The 27,379-nt window shown below is 47.9% G+C and overlaps 8 protein-coding genes across 8 annotated transcripts; 2 read left to right on the top strand and 6 right to left on the bottom strand.

Annotated features, from left to right (window-relative positions):
• Positions 1-53: 53 nt before the first annotated feature.
• Positions 54-8,643, top strand: F4812DRAFT_457465 (uncharacterized protein; the record flags this gene model as incomplete). The annotated part of the gene is made up of 11 exons (XM_047937174.1): positions 54-281; positions 339-483; positions 543-814; positions 877-1,219; positions 1,278-1,368; positions 1,444-1,514; positions 1,569-1,654; positions 1,713-2,716; positions 2,797-3,760; positions 3,838-7,398; positions 7,480-8,643. The coding sequence occupies 11 exons, from the start codon at positions 54-56 to the stop codon at positions 8,641-8,643; spliced, it is 7,929 nt and encodes a 2,642-aa protein (XP_047792385.1).
• A 3,020-nt stretch (positions 8,644-11,663) lies between these two features.
• Positions 11,664-12,505, bottom strand: F4812DRAFT_470043 (uncharacterized protein; the record flags this gene model as incomplete). The annotated part of the gene is made up of 2 exons (XM_047938937.1): positions 11,664-12,064; positions 12,153-12,505. The coding sequence occupies 2 exons, from the start codon at positions 12,503-12,505 to the stop codon at positions 11,710-11,712; spliced, it is 708 nt and encodes a 235-aa protein (XP_047792384.1). The 3' UTR covers positions 11,664-11,709.
• Positions 12,506-12,885: 380 nt separating this feature from the next.
• F4812DRAFT_421360 (uncharacterized protein) lies at positions 12,886-14,720 on the bottom strand. The gene is made up of 3 exons (XM_047933543.1): positions 14,430-14,720; positions 14,057-14,353; positions 12,886-13,983 (listed from the first exon to the last, which is right to left on the bottom strand). Exons 1-3 carry the CDS (start codon positions 14,650-14,652, stop codon positions 13,214-13,216), a joined length of 1,290 nt encoding a protein of 429 aa, XP_047792383.1. The 5' UTR covers positions 14,653-14,720; the 3' UTR covers positions 12,886-13,213.
• A 172-nt stretch (positions 14,721-14,892) lies between these two features.
• F4812DRAFT_421358 (telomere length regulation protein-domain-containing protein) lies at positions 14,893-18,530 on the top strand. The gene is made up of 4 exons (XM_047933542.1): positions 14,893-15,042; positions 15,149-16,042; positions 16,098-16,532; positions 16,584-18,530. The coding sequence occupies exons 2-4, from the start codon at positions 15,220-15,222 to the stop codon at positions 18,311-18,313; spliced, it is 2,988 nt and encodes a 995-aa protein (XP_047792382.1). The 5' UTR covers positions 14,893-15,042; positions 15,149-15,219; the 3' UTR covers positions 18,314-18,530.
• F4812DRAFT_311352 (uncharacterized protein) lies at positions 18,397-18,846 on the bottom strand. Its single transcript, XM_047931350.1, has one exon. The coding sequence runs from the start codon at positions 18,715-18,717 to the stop codon at positions 18,481-18,483; it is 237 nt and encodes a 78-aa protein (XP_047792381.1). The 5' UTR covers positions 18,718-18,846; the 3' UTR covers positions 18,397-18,480.
• Position 18,847: 1 nt separating this feature from the next.
• F4812DRAFT_311357 (kinase-like protein) lies at positions 18,848-21,759 on the bottom strand. Its single transcript, XM_047931351.1, has one exon. The coding sequence runs from the start codon at positions 21,503-21,505 to the stop codon at positions 18,977-18,979; it is 2,529 nt and encodes an 842-aa protein (XP_047792380.1). The 5' UTR covers positions 21,506-21,759; the 3' UTR covers positions 18,848-18,976.
• F4812DRAFT_421356 (uncharacterized protein) lies at positions 21,721-22,186 on the bottom strand. Its single transcript, XM_047933541.1, has one exon. It carries the CDS (start codon positions 22,035-22,037, stop codon positions 21,795-21,797), a length of 243 nt encoding a protein of 80 aa, XP_047792379.1. The 5' UTR covers positions 22,038-22,186; the 3' UTR covers positions 21,721-21,794.
• A 1,224-nt stretch (positions 22,187-23,410) lies between these two features.
• Positions 23,411-27,257, bottom strand: F4812DRAFT_470038 (AAA-domain-containing protein; the record flags this gene model as incomplete). The annotated part of the gene is made up of 2 exons (XM_047938936.1): positions 23,411-27,075; positions 27,135-27,257. 2 exons carry the CDS (start codon positions 27,255-27,257, stop codon positions 23,467-23,469), a joined length of 3,732 nt encoding a protein of 1,243 aa, XP_047792378.1. The 3' UTR covers positions 23,411-23,466.
• Between the last annotated feature and the right edge of the window lie 122 nt (positions 27,258-27,379).

Here is a 27,379-nt window from a genome sequence, read left to right as displayed (position 1 = left end):
CGATCTCATATATCGCCTTCTTAATACTCTAATACTAATACGCTTGCGATAACATGGCGTCCGAACATACAGACAGATCAAGCACATCAAGCGCCCGGTCGTTGACGGAAGCGTCAGGACCTGGGGATGTTGCCATCGTGGGCCTTTCCTTTAAGCTACCCCAGGATGCAGACGACGACGCTTCGTTCTGGAATATCCTGGAGAACAAGCGGAACCTCATGACAAAATGGCCAGAATCGCGTGTGAAGACCGATTCTTTCTTGGATAACCCGCGCCACAAGGTAAGTCCTGCGTCCGGTCCGTATAGTCTTTATGCTGTATACTTATCATCGCTACAGTTCCAAGGCCGAGGTGCGCACTTCCTCAATAAAGATGTGGGGGCTTTCGATGCGCCGTTCTTCTCCGTCACGGCGAAGGAGGCGGCATCTATGGACCCCATGCAGCGGTGGACCCTGGAGGCATCTTACCATGCACTTGAAAATGGTAAGGGCACGATCCGAACTTAAACGGGAACCGGCATGAACTGACTATGATATCCGCAGCGGGAATCCCGGCCGAGAAGATCAGGGGGTCGCGCACTGCAGTTTTCTCCGCCTCCATGTTAGAAGACTATACTAGGATGGTAACCGTGGATCCCGATAATATCGAGCGCACGGCCCTTACCGGGAGCTTAGTCGCTTCTGTGATCGCAAATCGTGTCAGCTGGTATTTTGACCTGCATGGCCCTAGTATCCATGTTAATACTGCATGTTCGAGTAGCTTGGCGGCTGTTGACATAGCCTGCAAAACTATTCAGAGCGGCGATGCCGAATGCGTAAGTGACACCTCCTACCTTGAGTTATGGTTATATGCCAAGCTAACAATTACGTTCAAAAGGCTCTTGTTACGAGCGCCAACTTTCTTCTCGATCCGTCGATTGTCCAGCTATTATCTGATCAGAATTTCTTATCTCCGGATGGCGTGTGCCGTAGTTTCGATCACCGCGCAAATGGCTACGCAAGAGGAGAGGGTGTCATTGCCCTGGTGCTCAAACCCGTCTCTTCTGCTGTTCGTGACGGGGATATGATCCGTGCTGTGATCCGATCTACAGGGTCGAACCAAGATGGGTATACACCGATATTAACCCAGCCTAGTTCTCAAGCACAAGAGGACTTGATTCGTCATGTGTATCGGCAGGCTAATTTATCTTTCGACCAAACCCGCTATGTTGAGGCTCACGGTGAGTAGGCATATTTGTCGTTGTGATAGTTAAACATCCTAACGTGGAAAAACATTAGGAACCGGTACGCCTGTGGGTGACCCGATTGAGATGAAAGCCTTAGGCCGGGTCTTTCGAGAATACCGATCGGCTGAAGAACCTCTCTACGTGTATGTGAATCGAAACCTTGAACGTCCTTTGTTCTGATATCTTTTTTGGACGCTCTAACTTGAATAATCCAACAGTGGTAGCGTAAAAGCAACCGTCGGACATCTCGAAGGAGCCAGTGGCCTCGCTGGAATCGTAAAGTCGATTTGTAATTCTTACCCCATGGTCCCTTTCCATGATACGGTACTAATGATGTCTGCAGTAATTCTAGAGAAGGGTGTTATCCCTCCTAATCCTCTCTTCGAGAAGATGAACCCCGCTATCGATGCGGATTTCTACCATACTGCGGTACGTATCTATGGATGAAGTTTGGAAATAGGCTCGCATGCTGACAGGATAATTAAAGGTTCCTACTCAAACGATAGTATGGCCAGACTCGGGCTTGCGCCGGATATCGGTCAATTCATTCGGGTTCGGTGGTGCTAACACACACGTTATTTTAGATGATGCCTTTAATTACCTGCAGCAACATAACTTGGCCGGAAACCATCATACTGCTGCCATTCCTGGGAGCACGCTGAAGAAATTGCCTAGCCCTGCAAGTTTGTTAGCAAACGGCAAAGCTGGTAGCAACGGTAACGGTGCTGTTCATACTAATGGAACAGCCCTTATTGACGCACCGACTAATGGTAATGGGGCGAACTACACGAACGGAACAAACCATTTCAACAAAAGAGTTTCTATCAACAGCATAGATTCCCTCTTGAATGGTTCCGTGGCACCGCGTGAACATGAGCACAGCTTGCCTAAATTATTGGTGTGGTCAGCCGCAGATGAGAAGGCCGCTAAACGTATGATGGATGCTTATCAGGCGTTTTATGAGAAGAATGTTTCCAGAAGCCCGACTAAACTTGACCGCTTAGCCTATACGCTGGCTGTCCGACGAAGCCAGATGTTGTGGAGGACTTTTGCCGTGGACGAAGGCGAGGGTAAAACTGGGAAGAAATTATCGTTCTCCAAGCCTGTGCGAAGCGCATCTCAGGCAGGGCTAGGCTTTGTGTTTACTGGCCAGGGAGCACAATACGTCGACATGGGTTGGGATCTAATCCAATATCCCGTATTCGCGGATACGTTGCGGCAGATTAACAGCATTTATGAGAGCTTGGGATGCAAATGGTCGATCTTCGGTAAGGAAAATAGCGATGCTATATCCGATAAACTTCGAAAGCGCGATGAAACTGACCTGTTGATTTTGACAGATGAGCTACGCTCCAGTGCTAATATCAATAAGCCTGAATACAGCCAACCGTTGTCTACTGCGGTCCAAATCGCCCTTGTAGAGTTGCTCAGCAGCTTTGGAATTAGGCCCCGAGCCGTAATTGGCCACTCTTCAGGTGAAATTCCTGCAGCGTATGTGACCCCTGAAAAACTCCATTATCTTTAACTAGCAAAATCTCGATCTGTTTGACTGACCCGGTTGAGACTAATAGCTACGCCATTGGTGCTCTGTCCTTACATTCTGCCTGCAAAGTCGCTTACTACAGAGGGCAACTTGCTGGAAAGCTTAAGGACGAAAACTCTAGTTCTCCAGGTGCCATGATGTCTATTAACTTGGCAGAGAGCGAAGTTCCAAAGTATTTAGAGAAAGTCAAGGCGGCGGGGATGGGCGACTCGGTTTGCGTTGCTTGTGTCAACAGTCCAGCTAACTGCACATTATCAGGCCGTGAAGCGGATATTGATTTAATCAAAACTCAAGCCGACGAGGACGGAGTGTTTGCGCAGAAGCTCAAGACTGGAGTTGCGTATCACTCTAGCTCAATGCAAGCCATTGCCGATGAATATCGTTCGCAAATGGGAAGCCTTGAAGGCAAAGACAGCCAAGATGTTAAAGCTCCGGCCCAAATTCTCATGATCTCGTCGGTTACGGGAGAGGCTGTTATTCCGGCTGTATTAGCTACAGCGCAGTACTGGGTCGACAACATGGTCAATAAAGTTCGGTTCGCGGATGCTCTAACCCTCCTGAACCAGGAACTGTCCAACATGAAGGTCACAGACCTAATCGAGGTTGGCCCTCACCCTGCTCTACGTCGACCAGTGCAAGATACTCTAGGCAAGAAGATTCGTTATGTGAATCCTCTACATAGGTCCCAGCCAGCTCTTCAGACTATGCTGGAGCTGGTAGGGCAGCTGTACAGCTTCGGACATGACGTTTCAATAACGTCAGCCAACCAGCAGTCAGCTGAGAAGTTGCCATTCCTTGTCGACTGCCCTGAATACCCCTTCAACCATTCGCAAAGATACTGGTCCGAATCGCGGATATGCCGAGATTATAGGCTTCGCGAACCTGTTCAGGGAGAGCTGCTCGGAGTACGGGTATCAGATTGGAACCCTCTGGAACCGCGCTGGAGGAACTTTTGGAGCGTTGAAACCTCTCCATGGATTGGACACCACAAGGTATGTTATGGCCTACGACGGGGAGATGAAAACCATTAAATGTTTGCGTTGGTTAATACTAATAAACTCATGTTTAGGTGGGTGGAACGGTGCTTTTCCCGGCGGCGGGCATGCTCGTTATGGCCATAGAAGCTGTACAACATGTAGTGCCCCAAAATCGCGTGGTGAACGGTTATCTTTTCGAAAAGGCGGAATTCATAAGCGCCATCATAGTGCCGGAAGATTGGGAAGATCGCACGGAGACACAGCTTCACCTAAGGCCAAGAAAGAGGCAAGCAAGCGAGAAGGATGCATCGGCATGGTTCGACGCGACGATATACTCGTATACGCGTGGCCAATGGACCGAGTCCTTCCGTGCAAGTATTCAAGCAGCGTTCCGCGATGCCTCGGGGTTGGATGAGAAAGAAAGAATGCTGGCTGACGAAACCGTTCGAATCCGATATAACGATGCTGTGGACGAATGCGACCGGCCTTTAGATTCGCAAGTTATGATCCGTGAAGCCGCTGACTTAGGATTCCAATTTGGAGAATGGTTTCAACAGACACAGGATGTTCATTGGGATGGAAAGGCAAAGGCTCTCGCGCGCGTTGATGTTTCTAAACCGAAATATCAGACTCGCAGCCTGGTGCACCCGGTAGTGCTAGACGCAGGTTTCATGGCGCTACGAGTTAGTGGAGGCCAGCAGCCAACCTTGAACGTTCCTAAGCGCTTGTCGAATGCCTGGTTTTCAGCTGTAGGTTGGCAGCATCCGCAAACAAGTTGGGTCCGGTGGATGGCAGCATCGACATCCACCTTGAGTGGGTGGCAAGCCGTTGGTCATGGAGAGCAGGGCAGCCTAGCTGCTCTAGCTGACGACGGGACCGTCCTGTGCACCATAGGCGAGGCTAAGACGGTAGCCATGTCCAACGCCGCGGGAAACAAAGAGAAGAAGATCCTATACAATGTTGACTGGAAACCCCAGATGAGCTTGCTGGACCGCGAGCAGCTAGCACTTGTATGCGGCGCTAATAACTTCCCAAGGGACGAAACTACCCTCATATCGAGCTATTCCAAAATGCGTTCCACCTTGGACCTCGTTGTTGGCCACGCTCTTAAACGCTTAGACTACACCAAAGTGCCTGATAGCCTACGTCGCCACGTCGAATGGATGGAACACCACGTTAGAAGTCTCACGCCATTGCAGCAAGAAGAAATCAAGAACATTAACGACGCTGAACTCGAGGTCCACCTGTGCGAAGTCGAAACTGTTCTTCCATCGTGGAAGTTGTATACCGCATGCGCGCGCAAGATCGTAGACATGTTGCAGGGAGAGATTGACCCGCTCCAGGTCGTGTTTGGTTCAGGGCTGGCCGACAGCTTCTACGCTGACCTGTTCCAAGACCTTTGCAATGATGGTCGATTTGCTGCATTATTGGATATAGCTTCGCACGAGAACCCCGCGCTGCGTATCATGGAGGTCGGCGCCGGGACGGGAGGTATGACGGGGCACGTGCTGAAGATGTTGCAGGAGCGTGAGAAGCGATATGGAGCGCCCAGCTTTGGCCATTACACATACACGGATATCTCACCCGCCTTCTTCGAGAGGGCGAGTAAAAGGTGGCCGGAGCTCCAGAGCCGTATGAACTTCAAGACCTTCGACATGGACTACGATATAAGCACCCAAGGTTTCGAGCCTGGCTCTTATGATTTAGTTTTTGCCGCTAGTGTTGTGCACGCTACCCCTGACCTAGAGCGTGCCATCCGCCACATTCGCGGGGCTTTAAAGCCCGGTGGTCGTCTCGTCCTAATCGAGGTTATCAACCCAGCCGAGATTATTATCAACTTCATGGCCGGCCTTGTACCCGGCTTCTGGGTCGCTCGTGAGGAATGGCGTCCTCATTCTCCAGCTGTACCAGAGAACATCTGGGATAGATGCTTGCGAGCCAATGGCTTCTCAGGGAACGACATGATCATGCGCGACTACCAGAGTGACGTCTGCCATGTGATGAGTACCATCGTGTCTACAGCGGTAGAAGCTGAAGAGACAACTCAATCGACAACAAAGCCTGGTCGACTTGTCCTTGTCACAGACAAGAAAGGACACGGCGATGTTCAACAGCAGCTGGCGGATGCAGTGCGCAGCAGCATTAACCCCAAAGGTGACCGAAAGACAAGTGTCTGTGCATTTGCCTTGGATGAGCTTTCTAAAGAACTAGAAGGCCTGACTGAGAATGATGTTGTCGTTTCTCTTGCTGAGGTCAATAATAGACCTCTGCTTACAAGCCTTTCCGAGGAAGGCTTTATGTGCCTCAAGACAATAATTAAGAAGGCACCTCAACTCCTCTGGGCTACAGCGACAAGCACCGATGACGCGCAGTATCCAGACCACAGCTTTGTCCAGGGCTTTATACGGTCTATCCGAGCTGAGCAACCTGATAGCCACATTGTGACTATTGCTATCGAGAACGAAAAAGACGTAGCGAAGTGCTCTTCTTTCATTTCCAAGGCTTTCCAGGCTTCTTTTAATTCATCGTCGAAAGAGCTCGAGTATATCGTCAGAGATGGTTTGCTCTTGACCGGTCGGGCTGTTGAAGATGTGGAAGGAAACGACACGATGCGATCCCTCCTCTACCCACAACAACGACAGAGGTCCTGGGCAGAGGCACCTGCCGTACAGCTCTCAACAAACGGTGGCAACAGTCTCGACTCTTTGCAATTCGTCATGGACAACGAATACGTGACCGATATTGCGGCCTACGAGGTTGAGATCGAGGCAAAGGCTTGGGGACTGAGGAGCCAGGACGTTCAAGTGGCGCTGGGAAACCAAGAAGGTAACGACGAGTCACTAGGAGCCGATTGTGCCGGCGTTGTCACTCGGGTTGGCCGTGCCTGCACCTCAGTTAGACCCGGAGATCGTGTCTGTATGGTGAAATCCGGCTGCATCCGTAAGTTCCCTCGCGCTTTGGAAACAAGTGTGTTCAAACTGCCCGATTCGTTATCCTTCGAACTCGTCACCTCTATACTCGTCCCAGGTATGGTAGCGTACCACGCTCTTGTCGAGATCGCCCGGATACAACAGGGTGATAAGATCCTTATCCACTCAGCTGCCGATAGCATGGGCCAGTTAGCCATCCAAGTTGCTAAGAAGCAAGGCGCCGACATATATGCTACCGCGCTATCGCCCGAAGCGAAGCAATTTTTGGTGAAGACTTACGGTATTCCGGAGAACCGTATCTTCTACGGCCAAAACACCTTGTTTGGAAAGGGAGTAATGCGGGCCACACGAGGATATGGCGTCGATATTGTTTGGAACTCACTGGCAGGTAGTGATGAACTACAGGCTTCGTCTGAATGCATAGCTCCCAATGGACATTTTCTCGAGATCGGCCGGGCAAACATGACGGCGAGCGCTACGCTGCCCATAGCGCTATTTGCAAAGAACATTACATTCTCGGCGGTCGATATTACGCGCTTGAAGCCTAGAGCTACAGCTCAGCTGCTTCAAAACACAATACAGCTGCTGGGCGAAGACAGTATTCAGCAGCCTCAGCCTTTGCGCACATTCGAAGTAAACGATATCCAGCAGGCATTCAAGGAGCTGCAGGAAGAAGAGATTGGCCGCGTTATCATTCGACCAACACCCGAGGAGGTGGTGCAGGTAAGTTCAACTTTGAAAAATCCATCAAGAATCCCTATCCCCAATTGAGCTGTTTACTAGGCTAACGTGTGTGAATCATAGCAATTCATAAAAGAGCAACGCTCGTGGAGGTTTGACGAAAATGCGTCATACCTGATCGCTGGAGGATCTGGTGGTGTCGGCCGAGCAATTACTCGATGGATGGCTGATAGAGGTGCTAAGCACCTGATTATTCCCTCTAGATCAGGTGCGAAGTCCAAGGCCGCCGCTGAGACAGTTGCAGAACTGCGGGCTCGTGGTGTTAATGTATACGCACCAAGGTGTGACGTGTCGTCGGAAGTCAGTCTGGCTTACGTGCTAGAAGAGAGCTCCCACATCATGCCGCCAATCAAGGGATGCATTGACGCTGCTGTGGTCCTCCAAGATGCTATCTTCCAGAGTAGCATGACGTACGAGCAGTGGAAGCTCCCGATCCGGTCCAAGGTCGCAACGGCGTGGAACTTGCATCGTCTTCTACCCAAGGATCTAGACTTTTTCATCTTGCTCTCCTCCCTTGCTGGCATCAACGGCCAAATGGCAAGCTCCAACTACGCTGGTGGTTGCTCATTCCAGGATGCGCTCGCCGCTTACCGCAGGGCACAAGGCCAAAAAGCGCTGTCGATTGACCTCGGCTGGATGCGCAATGTTGGCCAAATCTCCGAGATTGGCGCTTATCAACGCCGACGCCAGGAAGCTGATGACATGCAACAGACTGACGACACGGAGCTATTTGCCTTGTTGACATTAGGCTGTGATCCGACTAAAGAACTACCGACAAGTCAGGTCTTATTCGGTCTACGCACACCTGCTGATGCCCTAGCCCAGGGCCGAACACCGGCGGCTATCCTAGACCGACCACTCTACGCTGCTTTTTCATGGGTCGTCGGCTCCGGGTCAGGCTCGGACAATACAAGCACCAGCAGCCAGTTAGCCCCCGACCAACAAGCAGCAGCCCTATTCAATCAGGCGAAAGACTCAGAAGAGCGCGTTCAGGTTGTGTTGTTAACACTGGCGTCCAAACTAGCGCGGGCCATGTCTATAGCACCTGAGGACGTCGAACCGAGCAAGCCACTATCGGCATACGGTGTCGATTCGCTCATGGCTGTGCAGGTGAGGAACTGGATTAACAGAGAATTCAGCTCCCCAGTGGGTGTTTTTGAAATCATGGGTGGAGTGTCCATCGCGGGTATTGCTGAAGCAGTTGTAGCAAAGAGTACGGCAGTGTAAAATATGTAGTGGGAGTGAATGAGGTTTTGAGTTGGGAAGGGGGTTAAATGAATAATATTGATACGAATTTTCCTTTCTCTATATTTCATATATTATTGTATCTAATAATAGCAAGCACTTGGCATGCTACATTCTTGGAATGTCTAAAAATCGGTGAAGAAACACAAACGTGAGGCGTCAAAGCGTCAAGCCGCCGCCGCCGCCGCCGCCGCCGCGAGATAGGCCAAAAGTCACATGACGACATGACGATGCGCATACGAATCCATGTACTTCGTATACCTAGCCATATATAATCCATGTATGAACCAATAAGGGCTTCGGTAAACAAAGGTCAAAGCGTCTAGCGGGCTTTTACCTCAACCGTCCCCCTATCAAAATTTCGTCGTGGCTCAACGAGAGCCATTAGGAACCCGGACAAGCGTATCCGCGGAAGTGTGATTAACCTTCGTGCATCTAATAGTCATATGCAAGAAGAGTATAAAAAAATGACACCTCGTATTTTGGACAGATGCTGTTGGAAAGGATTGCATGGGGGCACCCGAAGCGTGCGTATAAGCTACCTACCTCTAACCAGGTACCGGGCCGGCCGGGTGCCCTAGCATACAGTATTAAGTTCTAGTAGTTACCGCTTCAAATGTTAAGAGCTGGTTTGAATGATAATGCTCTTATGTTCAGTAATAACTGTACAATATAGGTTATGTATGTACCTACCTACCTCCTACACCTAACCTAAAGCAACATAAAGTGAACCATAATGTGAGTACCTAAGGTAGAAGCGATACCATTATGTCTCCAACACTAGAACATATAGAGAATAATAGCACAGTGCAATCCTAACTATCTATTCCCTAAAATGAATAAATTGCAACTTTTCCTTCTCTCCTTAAACAAGAGTCAAGAGTCAAGAAGACACTTAGCTAACATCCCCTATATAATCGGCAATTATACATGATGCGGGCAAGGATCGAAAGGCAGTTGAAGAACAACCAACCTTGGACTTGGGTTCTTTTTTTTAGCCCTAACCTATTCCAAACTTGACCTCCCCTGGTTCCTCGATTATTAGTAGTACCTGGATGTATACGGAACGTGATCCCGTCCTGCAGCAGCCTCAAGTTGAGTCAAGTCTAACTCCAAAAAAAAAAAAAAAAAAAAAAAAAAAGATTTCTCTTAATTGCCGAGTTCGTTTGTTCGTCCTTCGGCTTGTAAAGTAAAACTCCATTTTACCTGCCGGCATTCCAATTCTTCAGCACCCGAGACCTTGCCTTTTGCATTAGGTGCCCCGCAGGAGCGGTGTGGCAGAATCGAGAATGCCTAACCTTAGGAGGTAGAATAGCATCCTCAGTCCTAAGGATCTTCAGAGGTAGCTTACTATTACTATTTGTTAGTAGTTTGTCCGCATTGTACATAATCCTATAAATTGACATGACATGACATCTCGTAAGCCGGGTTCCTTGCATTCTCCCGTGCCATCCGATGCAGCAGCGTACCTGGAGCTTACCTTACCTTACCTATGCGCTGTCGAGATGTCGTTCGTCAACGCTGGGGGGAGGATTCCGGCTTGGAGCTTGATGTCGGCCGAGTTTTGGCCGCCAAAGTCCGCTGTCGTGCTTGTGCTTACCTTAGGTAGGTAGGTAGTCTTGACGCATACGATAGCCAAGCCAAAGGATTGCTTCGGATTACTGTAAATGGAGGCGGTTGAAGGTGACTTTGATTATCTGTTGGTATCTACATAGACATCTCCAGTTAGGGCTTTTGCAGGTCGAAATCGTTGGAAGCTCCAAGACAAATCCCGTCGGCGGTCGTGTCTAGACAGAGACGCCAGATGTCTGTGCAAGGAATAGGTAAGGTTTTCTTTTCGTTTTTTTTTCGGCCTAAGCTAAGATTTCTATCTACCTCATATCCTCTACCGACAGGTTCTTATTTAGTGACTTGGGTAGCCAGGCAGACTGTGGCCTTTTATTCTCGACACCGTTGTGTACCTAACCTAAAACTGCTTGAATATTAGACCCAAGTCAACATCGGCCGAAAGAAATGGTAAATTCATGATTGGATAGTGATACAATGCCATAGAATGCCATTCATTAAAGGCGACTCGGAAATAGCCCGATATTAGGTGTTTGCTTCACGTGTTGGTCGAACAAGCTTACAAGTGCATTCTCCCAGGTGAGGTGCATGAAAAAGTTGTTGATTTCGCCTCTTGCTAGAAACCTAAACTATTACATATGTTAGCTGCGCCAAGTAATCAGATTCAATAAGACCTAGCTGTTGATTAGGTAACTACCATGAAGCTGAAGGAATCTAGCATGAGCTGGCAGCTAAGATTATCTATCTCTTGGCTCAGCCCCCCCCCCCCTTTCCATCATGACGGTGTATATCCCATTACAGTGAGAAATCTGATCAACGCCTTTTACCGACAGTATATATGTAAGTCAGCCGAACACAATATAAGAAAAGACTTCAATATTTAATTGGCCTTAAATCGTATGCACATGATATAATTGGCGGGTATAAATGTAACTGGAATACATAAGTCACGTACTTTGGTCTTCCGCCACCTACAAAAGTCGCACCTATTGCTCTTTAATACACCAACCATATTCTCGACGCTTCATGGAACTGCTTACAACTTAAGATAGCTTTCTATGGGTTCTGTTTTGTGATATCTGAATCTCTGTTACTTTAGGCAAGGTTATTGCATTATTACCTAAGGCGTCGTAATGTCAGGTACGTACTAATATCATGTAGTATAAAAGACGTCAACACTATACGAGATAATATGAATAAACTAGGTACTGAACAGATTAGATTTGTGGATTTTAAGTATATTGAGATACTAATCTATAATCAAATATACCGACCGAGTTACTAAACGAAAATGAGCGACATGTAAGAACCTGGTAAAGCTAGGACACCAATTGTTGAGATATGTGTAAATGAATGAACGGACAGAAGTAAGTCCTACGCCCCTTTCTTTTTCTTCTTTTTTCTCTTTCTTTTTTATTTTACTATTTTTTTTGTCGTTTCACTTTGTTTTCCATGATGGCCCCCGTCTTAAGCGTACGTCTCTTAATAGTTATCGTAATCAGAAAACTCGGTGTTATCATCCGAAACACTACGGTATCTGCGAGAATATCCTTGCTGGGCAAATCCCTTGCTGCCGTTCCCGTTCTTGAGATTCTCGATAAAATCCTCCAAGTGGTTTACTATATCTTCAAGCGGGCTGGTTGTGGTTGCGGACTCTCTGTTGTTGTGCAAGTTCTGAGATATGTTCTCAAGCCCGAGTGTGCTACCTGACTTAGCTGCACCATGTTGAGTATGACCGGGCTCGGCACGTCCTTGTGGAAAATTAGAGAGGGACATAGGGGGATGACGATCCTCCACTTGAGCAGGTAAATTCGGGGATTCATCAGATGAAGCATTCCTGGAATAGTGATCAGCTTCCGAAGTTATCTCGGACGTAGTTTCAGAGGCGGCCAGAATCCGTCATAACGGTTCATTTGAATACTTACTCGTCTCCGTTAGGTTTGAATTTTCTATATTTTTCAGTGTCAAGAACCACATCACTAAGCTTTGACAGCACCTTCGGAATCAATACCTCCTTCTTGAACTTAATGCCTTTCTTGGTTTCGATTCCCTCGTAGCCGTCAAGATCCAGTCTCTTTAAAAGCACGTCGATGTTCTCTGCATAATAATCTGGGAACTCTTGGACATGCTCCCAGAATATTCGAGACTGCTGTTCAGTCCAACGGTATGTTACTTTCCTGCTTTGTTCAGATACTTTGTGTTGGAAGATGACATCGTCTGCTCCTCGTCGAGGTAGTTTTTCTGAGGACATCGGTCGAGGCTGTGGAGTGGAATACATGGTTCTTTACTTCTCGTGAAGAATGCTGAGTGATGCTAAGTCTTTCCGATTGAATTTGAGTTCCTGGTACGTATGGTACTAGAAGGTATAGTATGATATGCTGGAGGATGGATCGAAGGTTGGACGACCAGCCCTGTATTTATATCTCATGTTTATGCATGTGAACTGAGTTAGATAAGAAGAAGATGACATATTAGAGGAAATATAGCCATGCCACGTATTAACTGAAACATAAGGCATAAGAGTGAAAACATATATCGAATGACTTACGTTTATGAATCGTGGTTTTGGTGTCAAACTGCTACAAGCTTATAAGACATGGAAAGGAGTAATCTTTACGACGTCTATTTATCTCTATCTTAGGTACCTAAGGTACCTAGGTGAGTTATAAACGTTACAATAAGTCGGAAATCTGTTTAACAGATATGAAAATGGACTGACGTAACAGACCACAGATCATTAAACTGTCTAGGGAGGCTCATGGGCCAACTTTGCGCTCTTTGACAACTTGGTTGAGTTTTTCTTTTTGGGCGAGACAATCGCACTTCTACCTTTGACTAATACGAACATATCAGGTAGTTAAGAGGTATACAGCCAGGAAGAGGAAGAATCAAATAGTTATCATAACGACGCCCAACTAAATAAATGCGGCAAACCCCTTTTTTGAAGAGACTATGGTATGGTATCATGCTCCTACAACGCCTTTGCTTATGTGAAACGCAGAATGAATCGGAAAGTCAATGCTGGGAATGCCGGATCTGTTACGGCAACTTCGTGATTTACATCCAAGCCCAAGCCTTCCTTCAGGGTCTTGTCCAAGTTTGATCGTGTTTGCTCCTCAATGCTAGGCGGGAATTGCATATATAGCGTCTTACCTTCGGCTCTGATTGAGGGTTTCTTTAACTGCAGATCGGGCTTCGTTGAGAAGGAATCGAGGAGTTCCCTAAGTGTCCAATTGGGATCGACTTGGAGCGGTTTGGCTACCTCGCCACATACGGCACAGTCCTCTTTCTTGTCGTATTTAAAAGTGTTGGTGTAGATGCTGTCGTCACCGGAATACATCATGTAGCTCTCCTCGAACCCAAGTGAGGGTGCGGCTGTAGTAGCTATCTTCAGAGCTTCGTTGCAACAACTCGCAGCAATAATAGCATTAGTGGACGCTATTGCAGGTATGATATTTTTGACGACGCCTTGAGTAAGTGAGTAGGTAACGCCAGCGATGCCAAATTCTTGGGCTCGCGTGAGGGCTTTCTGATAGAGCCAGGTGATATGCTCGGGGTCGTCCTTGTCTAAACTTGGGAAGGGTTTCTCTTGTTCCCATGCGATAATATGAGCCCATTCTATGCAATGTTCTGGTTGGCGTGGTATGGTAGCTAATGTACAGAGTGGTACGGCGGCTCGTGGGGTATAGAGGTCTAACTGACACTCAATACACGGTGTGAGGGTTGGAAATACAACCCTGGTTTGGCCCTTGAATCCTAACTCTAGTTAGATTTCTATAGGTCCGAAGGTATCTGGTGCGAGTAAATAAAATAGTAAATAAAATACTACCTTCTGTTCCACCGTCGATCAACGGCTTCAGCGAGTCCTGATTTTCCATATCCACCATGTTTACGAGGGTTGCGTTGATCCATCGCCGTGCTTCAATGCTGTCGAGACCACAAACGACCATTTGGAATTGCATGTAAAAGTCCTCGTCAAACTCTTGGATTCGACAATTATGTGGAGTAATCTTTACACCTTTGACTCGTTTCTCGACGAATTTGGCGGCAACTTCTGCTTTGAACTTGCCTACGTCGTCTTTGCGGAAGAGGAATTGGCGGTTGAGGTTGGAGATATCGATGGTATCTAAGAGTAGAGTAGGCGCATAAGAGTTAGTCGCATATTGCAGTTGTAAACTACCTAGGTAGGTAGGTAAGCATACCCATATCTATGACATGGATGTCCTTAAAACCGGAAAGGGCGAGATTCTTGAGTATCTCACAACCGAGCCCGCCGGCACCGATGACAAGAATCTTGGTCTTGTCTAGAGTCGCGAGAGCTTCTTCGCTTACATCTGAGTCCTGATTAAAAGGACCACGTGTTCTTCGTATGTGGTCTAAGTATTGCCATCTCGAGGCACCGGATTGTGTCGCAGCTGTCGCCATAGTGTAGTCTCTTGGGAGGGCGTATGATGCGCCTGATACAAAAAAAGAAAAAGAAAAAAGGAGGGAAGCTTAGGTACTTGAGGTCAGGAAGCTTTGGCATTCGGCGTTGGTGGTTTGATGTCATCTCTTATCGGCGATAATGATATATCGGGGCACTAGAGGTGGGGTGTCGTTGACAGGCACATGAAGCAGGCAGACCGGGCCGAGAGTGACACTCCGTTATGTAAGGCAACAATGTACGAGGTACCTAGGTACCCAATGAGGTAACCTATTATAACTGTTGTAGCTTTCACCCATTATCTTTATCCAATTCTTCTATTTTCATGATTCTTCTATTTTGATGAAAGTCTACCTTAGGTATGTCCTAAAATATAAAATATTAGGCACTAGGTAAGCATTGAATCCTAGGAAGAGCCTTTCTTTTCCTTTCTCTTTCTTTCCTTCTAGTTTACCATTTCAAACGTCAATATGACACTGAATATGATAAATCGACCAGGCAGCCCATAAACATGCTTGAGAAGCAATTATTTCGGATAACTCCATCATTCAAGATTGTTGATCGTCAGAATGGAAGGGTTACTCACTCCCGTGAGCCAGAGTTACCGTAAATCCAGCCAACATGACGAGCTGTTTAAAATCTCTGAGCCCACTAAATCTGCCCCTGAGGTACAGAACAAGTTCAGCGGTTCTTCCCCAGAAGAAGCCCTTGAGGCTCTCAAGAGTCAACCAAGCTACGATCTTCTTCTATCTGTGTTAAAGTACATACAGAGGGGTGTGCGAGGCTCACATCCCTTTGACATCCGGAAACCCAGCCCCCAAAGTGCACAGATTATTCATGTCTTGGTTACTGAGATTGTTCCTAATTATTGGACTGTATTACGGGACGCATCGACGGGACAGAGCAAAGGGGACTTTCATGTGTTAATCTCATGCTTGCAAAACCTTGCGGGCATCAATTCTGTAGTAGCATATCTCCGTACCTTACTAAAAGAAGCCAAACTAGATTCGAAACCTCTGAAAGATTCACAGGCCAGCTTCAACCTAGGCTTTGTCCTGGAGCTCCTCACTAACATCCTTCATTCCCACGATGACATAAAACACATTTGGAATAGTGTTGGTTCTCTCCAAAGTCCAACCCAGATTCGACTTGTACGCCAAGAACTTGTTACATTATTTACGAATGGAAAAATCATCTCGCTTTCTGCAGAAGCAGAGGACGTTTGCCGTCAGACCGGTCGATTGAAGAATGACGTTTGGATTAGCAATACTAAGCTTTATGTTGACTGGCTTGCTCATAATATGGTGCAGTGGCTTGGACCAGGGGTCGACGAGGAGGGACTCAAAGTATGCAGCGAGATATTGACTCGGGGGATGAGGCTAGGGAATTCAGGTGAGTTATAGTCTCCGCAAAACAGACTATTTTACTAACAACTACCTAATACAAGAATATCTAATCAATACATTGGTCACCGGGTTACTTCTTCAAAACGCTGAACACCGCGAAACATTTGAGAGTCTGTTGAGCTCTCTTCCATCTCTTGAACAGCGGAAAGTTCTCACTTTGACTATGAAGCTACTTTCGAATAAGTATCTGAGCTCTATAAACGACACGAATGTGACCGAGCAAACCCCTATTATCCAAGCCGCATCTGGGGTCCTAAAGACGATAATAGGAAATGACGAAACTCGAAAGAACCATCTTTTGAGCTGGCTAGCGAGTGGATCTGGTGCGGGAATAGGTGAAGGATATGGAATCAGACGAGCTGCTGTCGCTGTTTTTTCTGACGATAAGGAGTTTATGGCAACTATCCTGGAGAAAAGTTTAAGCCAGTTCGGAGATAAGCTGTACATCAAACATGCTCCTTTACTCCAACAAGATGGTTAGTTCACCCGATCTAATATCCATGCTAAGGAAACTAACCGAGATCAAGCACATGCTCAAGTACTACTTCTCAGTGCTGGATACGTCCATAGACTGGCACCAATAAAACTTACGATTCTATTACGGTCAAGTGTATACTTGAATGCCATCTCTAACCGGATTGCTGCGTCGCAAAACCGTGCCCGTTTCCTCGGGATGGTGGTTGGCGAGGCGCTCTCGGGACTGGTACATGGTAAGGAGACAAAACTCGACTTCAAGATGGACGAGATGGACACAGAGGAAGCAAAATGGTATAAGTCTCTTGTTCAGATTTTCGACAAGCCTGGTCCTTTAGATCCATTAAGAGAAACGACATCTCTACCGAAACCCTTCAGTGCTCCCAAGATAACAAAACCCTCGGTGGCACCCGCTCAGCGAACTGGAAAGCTACCTGCCCAGTCAGGTTTTATTATCGAGGAAATCCAAGATGATGAGGATGAAGACCCAGATCTAGTGCCGTATGCGAAGCCTGATTCAGATGCCGAAGATTCGGATGATGACCCTACACTCATTAATCGTGACAAGCCTAAGGCTCCTGTCTACATTCGTGATCTCATCACTTATTTCCGAGACTTGGATAACTATGACCGTCAAAAGCTTGCTCTAACAACAGCCCCCTCTCTGATCCGCAGGAAAGCGAACTATGGCACAGAAGTTAGTTCTCATGCAGAGGAGCTTGCTACGCTCCTCGTCGGTTTACAGGATAAATACGACCTTGAGAACTTTGACGATCTTCGTTTGCAGGGGATGATTGCAATCGTGGTTGCACAGCCAAAGGGGATGGGCCAGTGGTTTGCCAAGACGTTCTTTGATGGAGACTATTCATTATCCCAACGCGCGTCTATCCTCATGGTGTTAGGCCTCAGTGGTAGAGAGATAGCAGGGTTTGAAGCGTCCGAATACGGATCAACTACACAATTCCCTTCCAAAATGCTCCCCGCCAAAATCGAAAAGTACTACGCAACACCATCACCGTCGAATAGACTTGAATCTAGGGCACAAAACCTCAAAGCCCTCCCCCCTAACGCGCTAGATAATCTAGCGAAATCTCTCTCGCAATCCTTCCTAGCCCCGTTAGCCGCTGAAGCAGCAGACTCCGTAACGGGACCAGACGCGCTTAAGCTTTCGTCTTTCACGTCGCGCCTACAATCACAGTCATCCTCCTCTCATTCCGTCAAGGGTAAATCCAAACCGCGTGTTCGCGCTATACCCAATACCACCGCTTCCCTCATAGCATCGTCATTCTTCTTTCCCCTAACCTCGCGCTTCCAAGCCGCGATGCGCTCGGCATCCGCCACCACGAGAGGCATCCTTTTCCAGCCGTATTTGCTCTGCCTCTACCTCAAGACCCTAGCTATCCTCCTGCACGCTGCGGGGCCCAGCACCCTCGCCCTCCCGCAGATGACCTCCGAGTTCTGGGACCTGCTCCTTGGCATCCGCGGCCAGTGCGTCGGCGACCTGGGCGTCACGCAGGCGGTCCTCTTCGGCCTCGTCGCGCTCCTGGATGTTAATGAGGCTGATATGCGTGGTCTCTGCGAGAGGCACGGGCGCGAGGTCGTCGAGAGCGCGGAGTGGGTCGGTGCGGTGTTTAATAATACGCGGGGAGGCGATGTCGGCGGTGAAGGAGGAGGGGAAGAAAACGAAGTCAAGATGCTGGCTGCTGGCGTGCTGATCCGCTTGCGCGAGGCGGTGGATAAGTACCAGGCCGTTCTAATGGGAGATTTGATAGGATTTACGTAGATGTATGTTAGATACCTAGGTACCTGAGGAAGGATACATCGTCCTTTGAGAATGGTGAAGGACTTTGCTATTATATCTGTGGTGGCTTGTCTCTTAATGCTTGTTAGTAAATATCCATGCCGGCCAGAAGCAGGGAGTCCGCGAATAACATCACATCTTGTCACGCGCTACCAAACTCCCCCATCCCAATAGCACTTATTTAAGAACCTAGGCGGTCTATTTACTATGTATGTATTAACCTGTTTATGTATACCAAGTCTTGCTATAACGAACTGAACTACGCCTCGACGGCGGGAAAGTAGTAGTAGTGGTGGTGGTATCTCAATAACAGTAAGTAAACAGCTAACGCGAAACCAAACAAGAACAAGAGAAAGAAAAGAAACAGAAAGCAGCGTCATATACATATACCGAATCTTACTTAGGTACCTTTCCCTTTTGCCTCGTCTTCATTATTCGGAATCTCGTGTTGGTACCCTAGATACGTACCTACTGCATTGCAAAGAAAGGGGGGGAGGGGGGCGAGGGGAAAAACAAGCCTTTCCCTGTTTTTCTATTCTTGAAAAACCTTATTCTCCCCTCTTCCTCATCCTTTTCCCCATTTCTCTCTCTCTCTCTTCCTCTCTCTCTATACGAGATAGCAAATCACCCACCAAGTGCTTCTTCCTACTCGGCGCCGTCGAAATTATTCCTGCCCGCCGCGCGCCTGGGCTCCATGCTCCCGACCTGCTCGCCGATGATGGACAAGTGCTCGTGGAGGCTAGCGACGAGGCGGCGCATCTCGTTGGCGACGTCGCCCGCCGTGGCCCTGGCCTCGACGACGCTCGACGACGGCGGCGCGATGGACGGCAGGTGCACGGGGCCCGTGGTCCGCAGGATGTGCGCGGCCGTCGTCGGGCCGTGGTACCCGTCGTCCCGGTCCACGTAGGTGTCCGACGACGATACCGTGTACTCGCTGTTCTGGTGCTGGTGCTCGTGCTGGTGGTGGTACTGCTGCTGATGTTGGTCCTGATGTTGATGGGATCCCCCCGTCGCATTGAAGACGTTGGTATCAGGCACCTCCTCGTCTTCCTCGGCGATCTTGCTGGCCACGCGGGTAGAGAACTCGGACCCGTCGGACACGTAGATGGACGGCTCGCGGCTAGTGAAGCTGGCGGGGGCGTAGACGGACGCGTGGCGTTCGAGCTCGAAGGGCTCTCGGGCGCCGACTTCCGAGCCGGTGATGGATGCTATGTCCGAGTTTGCGGTGGAGGGGCGTGTGAGTTCCGGGAAGTTGGGTTCGGGCATGCTCATATCGAGGTCGATCAAACTGGCCACGGACATGCGGTCGTGCGATGGTGCGCTTGAACCTTGCATATCGTAGCCTTGCGATGGCAGCATAGGCTCGGTAGGGTGGTGCTGGAGTCGGGGACGATCGGGACCAAGATCGAAGTTTCGGTCATCGTTAAACGTGAAATGTGACGTCTCCGGATTGGCAGAGGCTGGGGGAATACTCGTTGGCCATGACCAGTCCGGTGCATGATTCCGGCCACTGCCCATGTCTGCAGGGTCACTTAGAGGTGCCCTATCCTGTGTGTTTATCGCAGTAGCTGCTGAGAAAGACCAATTGTTGTCCATTGAGGCTCGCGGATTCTGTCCTGGTCCTGGACCCGGTCTTATCGTGCCCATGTCGACAAAGTTAGAAAGTTCACCACCACCGAGGGAAGCGTCAAGGTCAATTAAAGATTCGCGAAGTGTCGCGTGGAGGGAGTCGTCACGCAGCGGCAGATCGGATACCGGAACCTGGTTTGTCATTGGCGGTGGTTCTGATGATACTGGAGGTGGCCCAAGGCGACCGTAGTACATGCGAGAATTTTCATCGTAGTTTGATATCGTGTTGGGATCGAATACTTTTTCTAGGGGAGCTTTTACTTTGGTCGCAGCTAAAGCTTGTGGTGGCGGTCGCCGTCTACCTTTGCCTAATGCCTTAGGTCGTGCCGTGTCTTCGCCAAATGTGGCGGGGAAATCAACAGCTGAGCCATAAACGTCGCGGACTGCTTGGACTTCGGACATGCCATCTGACATATCATGGAGCTGCTGATCGAAGGCTAGCGTAGTAGAGAAATTCCATTCCTCGGTTGATAACGAAGTCGAATCTAGATCGGAGGGTGCTTGTGCTCCTCCAGCCGCGAAGAGGGATTTCCTAATGCCACCACGTTCTTCCCAAAGCCTAAAGGCTTTGACGAGGTTTGCAAGAGAGGATGTGGGATATCTAGAGCTTGTGTTGTAAATGTATGGGTGTTGTTGGATCTGTTCAATAGTTGGTCGTCTGGCTGGGTTTTCCTCGAGGCAAAAGGAAACTAAACTTTTAAGTTCGTCCGAATATTGATCCCCTTCTAGATGCGGTATATGTTCTCTAAGATAGTCTCCTAATTGGGGCAGACCTACTCTCGCCGTCGCATTCGGGGGTAATCCAGAGGCAATTTCGTACACCATGGACCCGAAAGCCCATATGTCAACTTCTGTTCCGTACTGCGCATTAGGGTCAAAAAGTTCTGGCGCCATCCAGTGTGGTGTTCCGATGAAAGTAGACCGTTTGTCCAACTTGGTCTCCATCATACCAGCAACACCGAAATCGCAAAGCTGGACCGCTCCCGTTTCGGTAACTAAGACATTAGCGCACTTAATATCGCGATGTATAATGCCCTCCTTATGAACCCAGTAAATTGCTACGGCTACTTCACGCAGTATAGGGATTATCCATTTCTCCTGTAACCCCCCCGGAGTAGTAGGTTTCATCAGAGTTGCTACACTACCACCAGCACAGTATTCCGTAACCATCCACATAGCTTTACCGACAGGTAAGGCCTCAATAACATGATTGATATTCTGGGCGCCAGACTGGCTTAGACGATGCAACGCGTTGATCTCCTTGAGAATCTCACTGTAAGTATCTGCGATCTTCGGATTCACGGTATCACTCTCATCGACATCTATGATCTTAACAGCTACCACATTGGCAGTCCTCAAGTCGGTTGCTTTGTACACACGACCAAAGCTCCCCTTGCCGATTAATTCGGTAAGGCGGTACTGGGGAGCGGGTTTTCCTGACTTGGCGCATTCTTCTTGAACAGCTTCTTCCATTTTCCGCGCATCTTCGACAGCTTTTTGACGCGTTGTCGCAGGTCCGCCGCCAAAAACTTGAAGAGTTGCCATGGCGTGCTAGTTTCAGGTGTAGGGCTGGGAGACAGGATTAGCTAGTGAACCGAAGAATTAACCGAAAATAAAAACAGATTGCGAATCAATAGCCGACATAATTAACAGGAACACGGAACGAGGTACATGCGATGGTGCAGATGATGCACAGTGGAATCAAAATGTGAATTAAAGGCGATAAACATGCAGGGTGGAAAGGGAAATTAGTAGGAAATAATCGCATCGTTCCTCCATCTCAACGCCGTTCTTACTCGCCTTTCCAACGGAATTGGAGCGCGGAGTCGTATATTCAAGGGCGGGTGGTCCATGAAGCTGCGACATATGGCCCGCCGCGGACTCCTGGGTTGGAACCCAGCGGAATATCCACAGACCATGCTGGGGAGTTTTGTCCATCAATAAAAAGGTTATTGTTGATAGGCCCAGCCGGAATTCCAATGGGAGTCTTTGGCAGATGGGATCGCTTGGAAGAAGTGGTGAGAGTTTCAAAGGGGGAATCCCTTGTATGCGCTATGGTGTTGAATGGAGGATGCATGGTGGCGGAATAGGTGTTGACACGGAAAGAAGATAAAAAAATGATAAAATGATAAAATAATAAAATAATAAAATAATAATCAAAACATACTTACAGTTGGGGGGTGACTCCAATAGTGAACCTTGGGAATTATTTTTGGAAGATAAAAGGATAGTGTTCTGATTCAATAGAATCGAGTCCAAGGCAGCATCTATTGATGGTCCACGAAGTACGCCCCTTAGCATAAGGAGGCGCAACGACCAACGGCACAGAAGGCCTATTTCGTTTTTTTATTCGGCTCAATATTGATATAGTAGAGTTGAGGACCTTATTGATTCGGAAAATGCTCAAAAAATTGAGAGTATTTGGTTGCGTAGTTTATATGCCGCCGACTTGCTTATATCTTTGAAAGAAAGTTGATGGTGACAATGTGGCATCGGCGGGTCCAAGCTTGTCACAAACCTTACATAAAGTTTAGGGAGCATAAGCTTAGAGGACCAGACGACGCTAGTGCCAGGACAGAATAGCGTGAAATATGTAACCAATCAAAGCGACCAACGTCGACTTCAGCTTTGTCCAAGGCTAAAACGGCCTGACAGCCTCATTTATCCGGTAAAGACCCAAACTAGGGTCCAGGACTAGCGCATATGCAGGCTATTGCTAGTCTGTTGGCTCCGACGTATCAGACTTCTGCGTTTAGAGACATCTCCACCTAATTAATATGAGGCCCTGTCAACTCAAAGTACTCAAATACATCCTTACAAACAATTAAACAATATCGTGTTGAATGCTTTTGAGGTTATTTTGTTACTGACTTTTTTGCTTTTAGATTTGAATACTGGTGTTTTATTCGAACGTGACTATTATCCAAAGACCTGTAAAGCTAGTACATCATTAACTGGTATGTTAAAATTATCTTTATCGTTAAGCTCGTCGTCGTTATCGTTGTTGTTGTCGTTGTCGTCGTCGTCAAATTCCTCGCTTTATTACAATACTATTATAACATCAAATCCCACGATATTAATCAAAATACTTACAAATATCAAGAATCAAGTACAGACGCGTTTAAACACACGTAAAAACACGCTAAATTTTAAAAAGATACATACAGGGGGACAGTGGCTTGGTAGCGAGATTGCATTCCATGGTTTAAAAAGTACGCTAGTCCTGGACCCTAGTTTGGGTCTTTAAGAGATAGCCCAATAAATCAGTAATGACATGTTGTTACTGTTACCAGTGCAAAAGTCACCTATAAAGTACCAAATTATTGGATGTTTCATACTCCGCCTTGTCTATTGTAACTCATATACTCCTCTAGTAATCTACATGTCAGGATGATCTGATAAGATGATTAATAATTATACACATGATATTTTCGATTAATCATGTATTAGATAGACCTTTTATTTAACCTTGCCTTGCTTTGCCTCTATTTTAATGCAGAAAGGCCTTACATGAGGCTGCTTCGTCCGCCAATTTCCATGCTCCCTTGACCATCCCGCATTTCGCCGCTCCGTCCAACTACGAATTCTCTGTAGATCCGTTCTAGGCGATTTCTTTCCTGGGGACTGATACTGGCCCTGGTCGATTCCAACGCCTTCACCACATGCCTCCAACCGATAAGGACTTCCGTATTGTTTCCTTCTTTCCCTTTATCGCTAGTATCCCTTGAATTGTGATTTATTCTCTTCTGACCTAGTTTTGTCTGTTTCTTCGCCGCTTTTATTTCGGAAAGCTTAGCTGCCATAGCAGCATTCTCGGCCAGCTGGGTTGACTTGTTATATCCTTTTTTTGTCTTTTCCTCTGCTTCGGCCAGAGCAGCCTCGATACCGTAGCGAAATTGGATGAAATTCCGGTTGCTTGCTGATGTGCTTGCTTTGGCTCGGGAGTCAGCACCATTACGTTTGTCGCCTGAAGGCTGTAACTCGATGTCTTTTAGCACATCGTGGATGGCTTCTAACTGAGCGTTTGAGATGAGTGCCTGCAAATCGGCACCGGAAAACCCTTCCGTTCGCTTTGCGAGCTCAAGGAAGCTCTCCTCTGACGCTACTAGCTCTTTGCTGAGCTTGACTTTCTTACTCAGGGCCTTCAAGATATCGGCGCGGTCTTCTACAGTCGGAAAACCGCAGAGCAAACTCTTATCTAAACGCCCCGGACGGAGCAAGGCTGGATCGATCAGGTCTGGTCGCGATGTTGCAGCTAAAACATAAACACCAGATAGACCTTCCGCACCGTCCATTTGGGTTAACAGTTGATTGACTACTCGATCCGTAACGCCTGTTGAGTCATGACCTCGTTTAGGAGCGATCGAGTCAAATTCGTCAAAAAATAGCACACATGGCTTGGCAGCAGAAGCGCGTTCAAAAAGATCACGAACGCTTTTCTCACTGGCTCCAATATACTTATTTAATATTTCAGGTCCCTTCACGGATATGAAATTGAGCCCACACTCTCCCGCAACTGCGCTTGCAAGCAGAGTTTTACCACACCCAGGGAAACCGTATAAGAGTAATCCGGAACGCAATCTCAGAGGACATTGCGCAAATATCGGCGCGTATTTCGTTGGGTATTGTAATGTCTCGAGTAAGATCTGTCGTGTTTCCTTTAGACCTCCGATTGAGTCAAATGTAGTTGTCGACGTCTGCAAAGGGACATTCCGAAGAGACGCTGGAGTGAATCCTTTGAGAGCGTTATCGAAATCGGCACGACCAAGTTGAACAACGTCCAGTGATTCGTTTGAAGGGTCCTCGCTGACAGACCGTATTAAAGCTTCGTTGCGGGCTCGAGATACGAGAAGGATAAGATCTCCCGGCATGTAGCCATCCGTTTCCCCAGCGAGGTCGAGGAAATCTAGGTCTGGGTCTAGGAGGAAACCTTCCGACCTTAAATTTGTAGAGATAGATTTTTTAGGGCTAAGTTGATCCGCGCCATCCATCCACGTGTCGGTATCGTCGCCACCTATGCTCCCATTGGCAGTAGTAGGCCGACTACCAGAAGGCTCGGGTGCTGGCAAAGATCCCCGAGCCACGGTCTGCTGCTTGACGATCGCCTCCAAGACCTTTCTTCGAGCCTCTTTGTCTGGCGCTTTTAATTCGACGATTTCCCGGACGACGTGGCCTCCGATGATAACATTATTAAGTGATTCTTTGCCTTGGGCGGTAGCTAATAGAACGACTCCCCTATCGCGCCCACAATACTGATGGACAATTGAGCTGATAGTTTCACTAACCTGCCTGCTTCGGCTGTTGTCGTTTCCTACCTGCAACTCCGTCTCTACTGGGCATAACTTGTCCAGATCGTCCAGTATAACAAGAGCTTTCCCACCGAGTCTTGCGCCCCAGCTAGCACCCATGAATATCCTATTCAACGTTTCTTTGATAGTAGAAATTCTGCTTTCGTCGTTGACCAATTTTCTGCATGGAAAGTAAGTTGTGTGGAATAGGAATTCCTCTCGCAGCGTTTGGGCCAGGGACTGGACGACAGCTGTCTTACCTGCTCCCAAAGCACCACTTAGAAGGACAGACGACATGTGTGTGAGATGAGATTTCAAATCTGTTAGGAGTGAATCAATTCCGACTAAAACCGAGTCACTTGCAGGCTTTTGATCGGTGATTTCATCTTCCACTAACCAAGCTGGTCGAGGAGCTGGCGGTTGTACCTCAATCGGCACGGACTTTTCAGATCCAAGATACCAACTCAATCGTTCTTTCGAATCGTCTATGCTTGCGCCCTCAAGCTTCAGGATACCGCCCTCCCAGCCGTGTGACAGCTGGAGAGTATCGTATACTGGCAGTATCATCCCATCAGTTAAGGGACCTTGTAATAGACCATTAATTTTGTCTTTTTGTCCATAAATATGGGATACCTTTTTGGATGCTTCTTCTTTTTCAGCTTTTGACTCTCCTCCAAATTTTAATCCTGCTGAATTTCTTAGATCCTCAATTGAAAATGGAGATACTTTTATCTTTTGTATCGAAGTACGTGATAACGGCGCTGGTGCTGGCTCGATCTTGGCGATCCCTCCAACAATTCCTATACAACCAAGCACCGCGCAAAGAGGAGTAGAAAGGGCAATAGTCTGAGTTGTCGGGGGGTCATCCCATGGGTGTAAGCGAGCAACAACTTTCTCGGTCGCTTTTATGGTCTCACCATTCGCTGCATTTTCCTGCTGTTTTTGAGGATCCAGAGGAGGTTGAAGTCCAGCTGGCTTGACAATATTCACAACAACCCATGTTACGCCGCGGAATTCTTTTGAAAGCAGAAGATCACGATCAACCCATACACTCAAGTCTTGCGGCGCTGATTCATCATCAAACCATTCGTCGCAAAGCTTCCGGTCAATTCCTCTTAAAAACAAGCTTGGCTTCTTCTCTTCCCGTGCGCTCTTCCTCCGCACTGTACTAGTCGAGCTCTTCGCGCTTCTCCTTGACGTTCCACCTACGCTGCGATCTTCCCGTGTACCTTTGGAAGGCTTAGATCGCGTCTTTGGCGCGACGACAACTTCGGCATCGGGTGCGATTTTTGCGAATGGGACATTTGGCGGGAGAGCCGGTTCAAGGGACACAATCCTTATGTTGGCTGTAGATGTCGGCGAGAGATGGAGGGTCAAAGGATGCGGGCTGGGAGGTTGACCGGGCGAAGCGGTGTAAACTGGATTCGGAAGCGCGCGGATTTGAGATAGCAAATTGAGCTCCAAGAAGGTCGCGTGTAGTTCAATGATCTCCCAGTCTTCGGATGTCACTGGTTCGATGTTCACTGTATGTGCCAAAATAGGGTCGACGTGTATTGTGGCCGTAACCTTCTGGCCATCCGACAATCCAAGGGTACGAGCTAATGTAGCATCGATCTCAACCGAAGCTACCTCTTGATCTCTTCCACTACCACGCGTACCACTGATACCATCGCGATCCACTATAGGGGCTACCTTTCGTTTGCTAGGCATTCCTGTCCATCCGAGATATAGCGATCGTTGTGAGGATGAGGAGCCATTGGCTTGAGAGGAGCCATTCGTCGGTAACGGAACGCGATAATTGAGCTCGACAATAACATTTTGGGCAGGCTATGATACAAATTTTAGCAATGGTTCAACACGTAGAAAAAAAAACAAGTAAAGCTTACAGTATTGACTGTTACGAGCAGATTGACTAGTGACGTCGGGAGATTCACGAGACAATTCTTGAGGTGTACAAGGGATATCTCGGCGGCGACAGACTGCGCGTTCTTCCGTTGAGCTGGAGCCATGTCGAACTACCTTAGGTAGGTATAGAGAGAATGAATTATGGCCAAAGCACCATGTAATGTCTTTGCGAGTTCGTCAAGAACTCTAAAACATGACTTGGAGTATTACAAATTTTTGAAAAAAG

The sequence above is a fragment of the Daldinia caldariorum genome (assembly GCF_022478825.1).
Source record: "Daldinia caldariorum strain CBS 122874 unplaced genomic scaffold F4812scaffold_4, whole genome shotgun sequence".
Taxonomy (NCBI): Eukaryota; Fungi; Ascomycota; class Sordariomycetes; order Xylariales; family Hypoxylaceae; genus Daldinia; species Daldinia caldariorum.
This window is presented reverse-complemented; position numbering and strand designations above follow the sequence as displayed.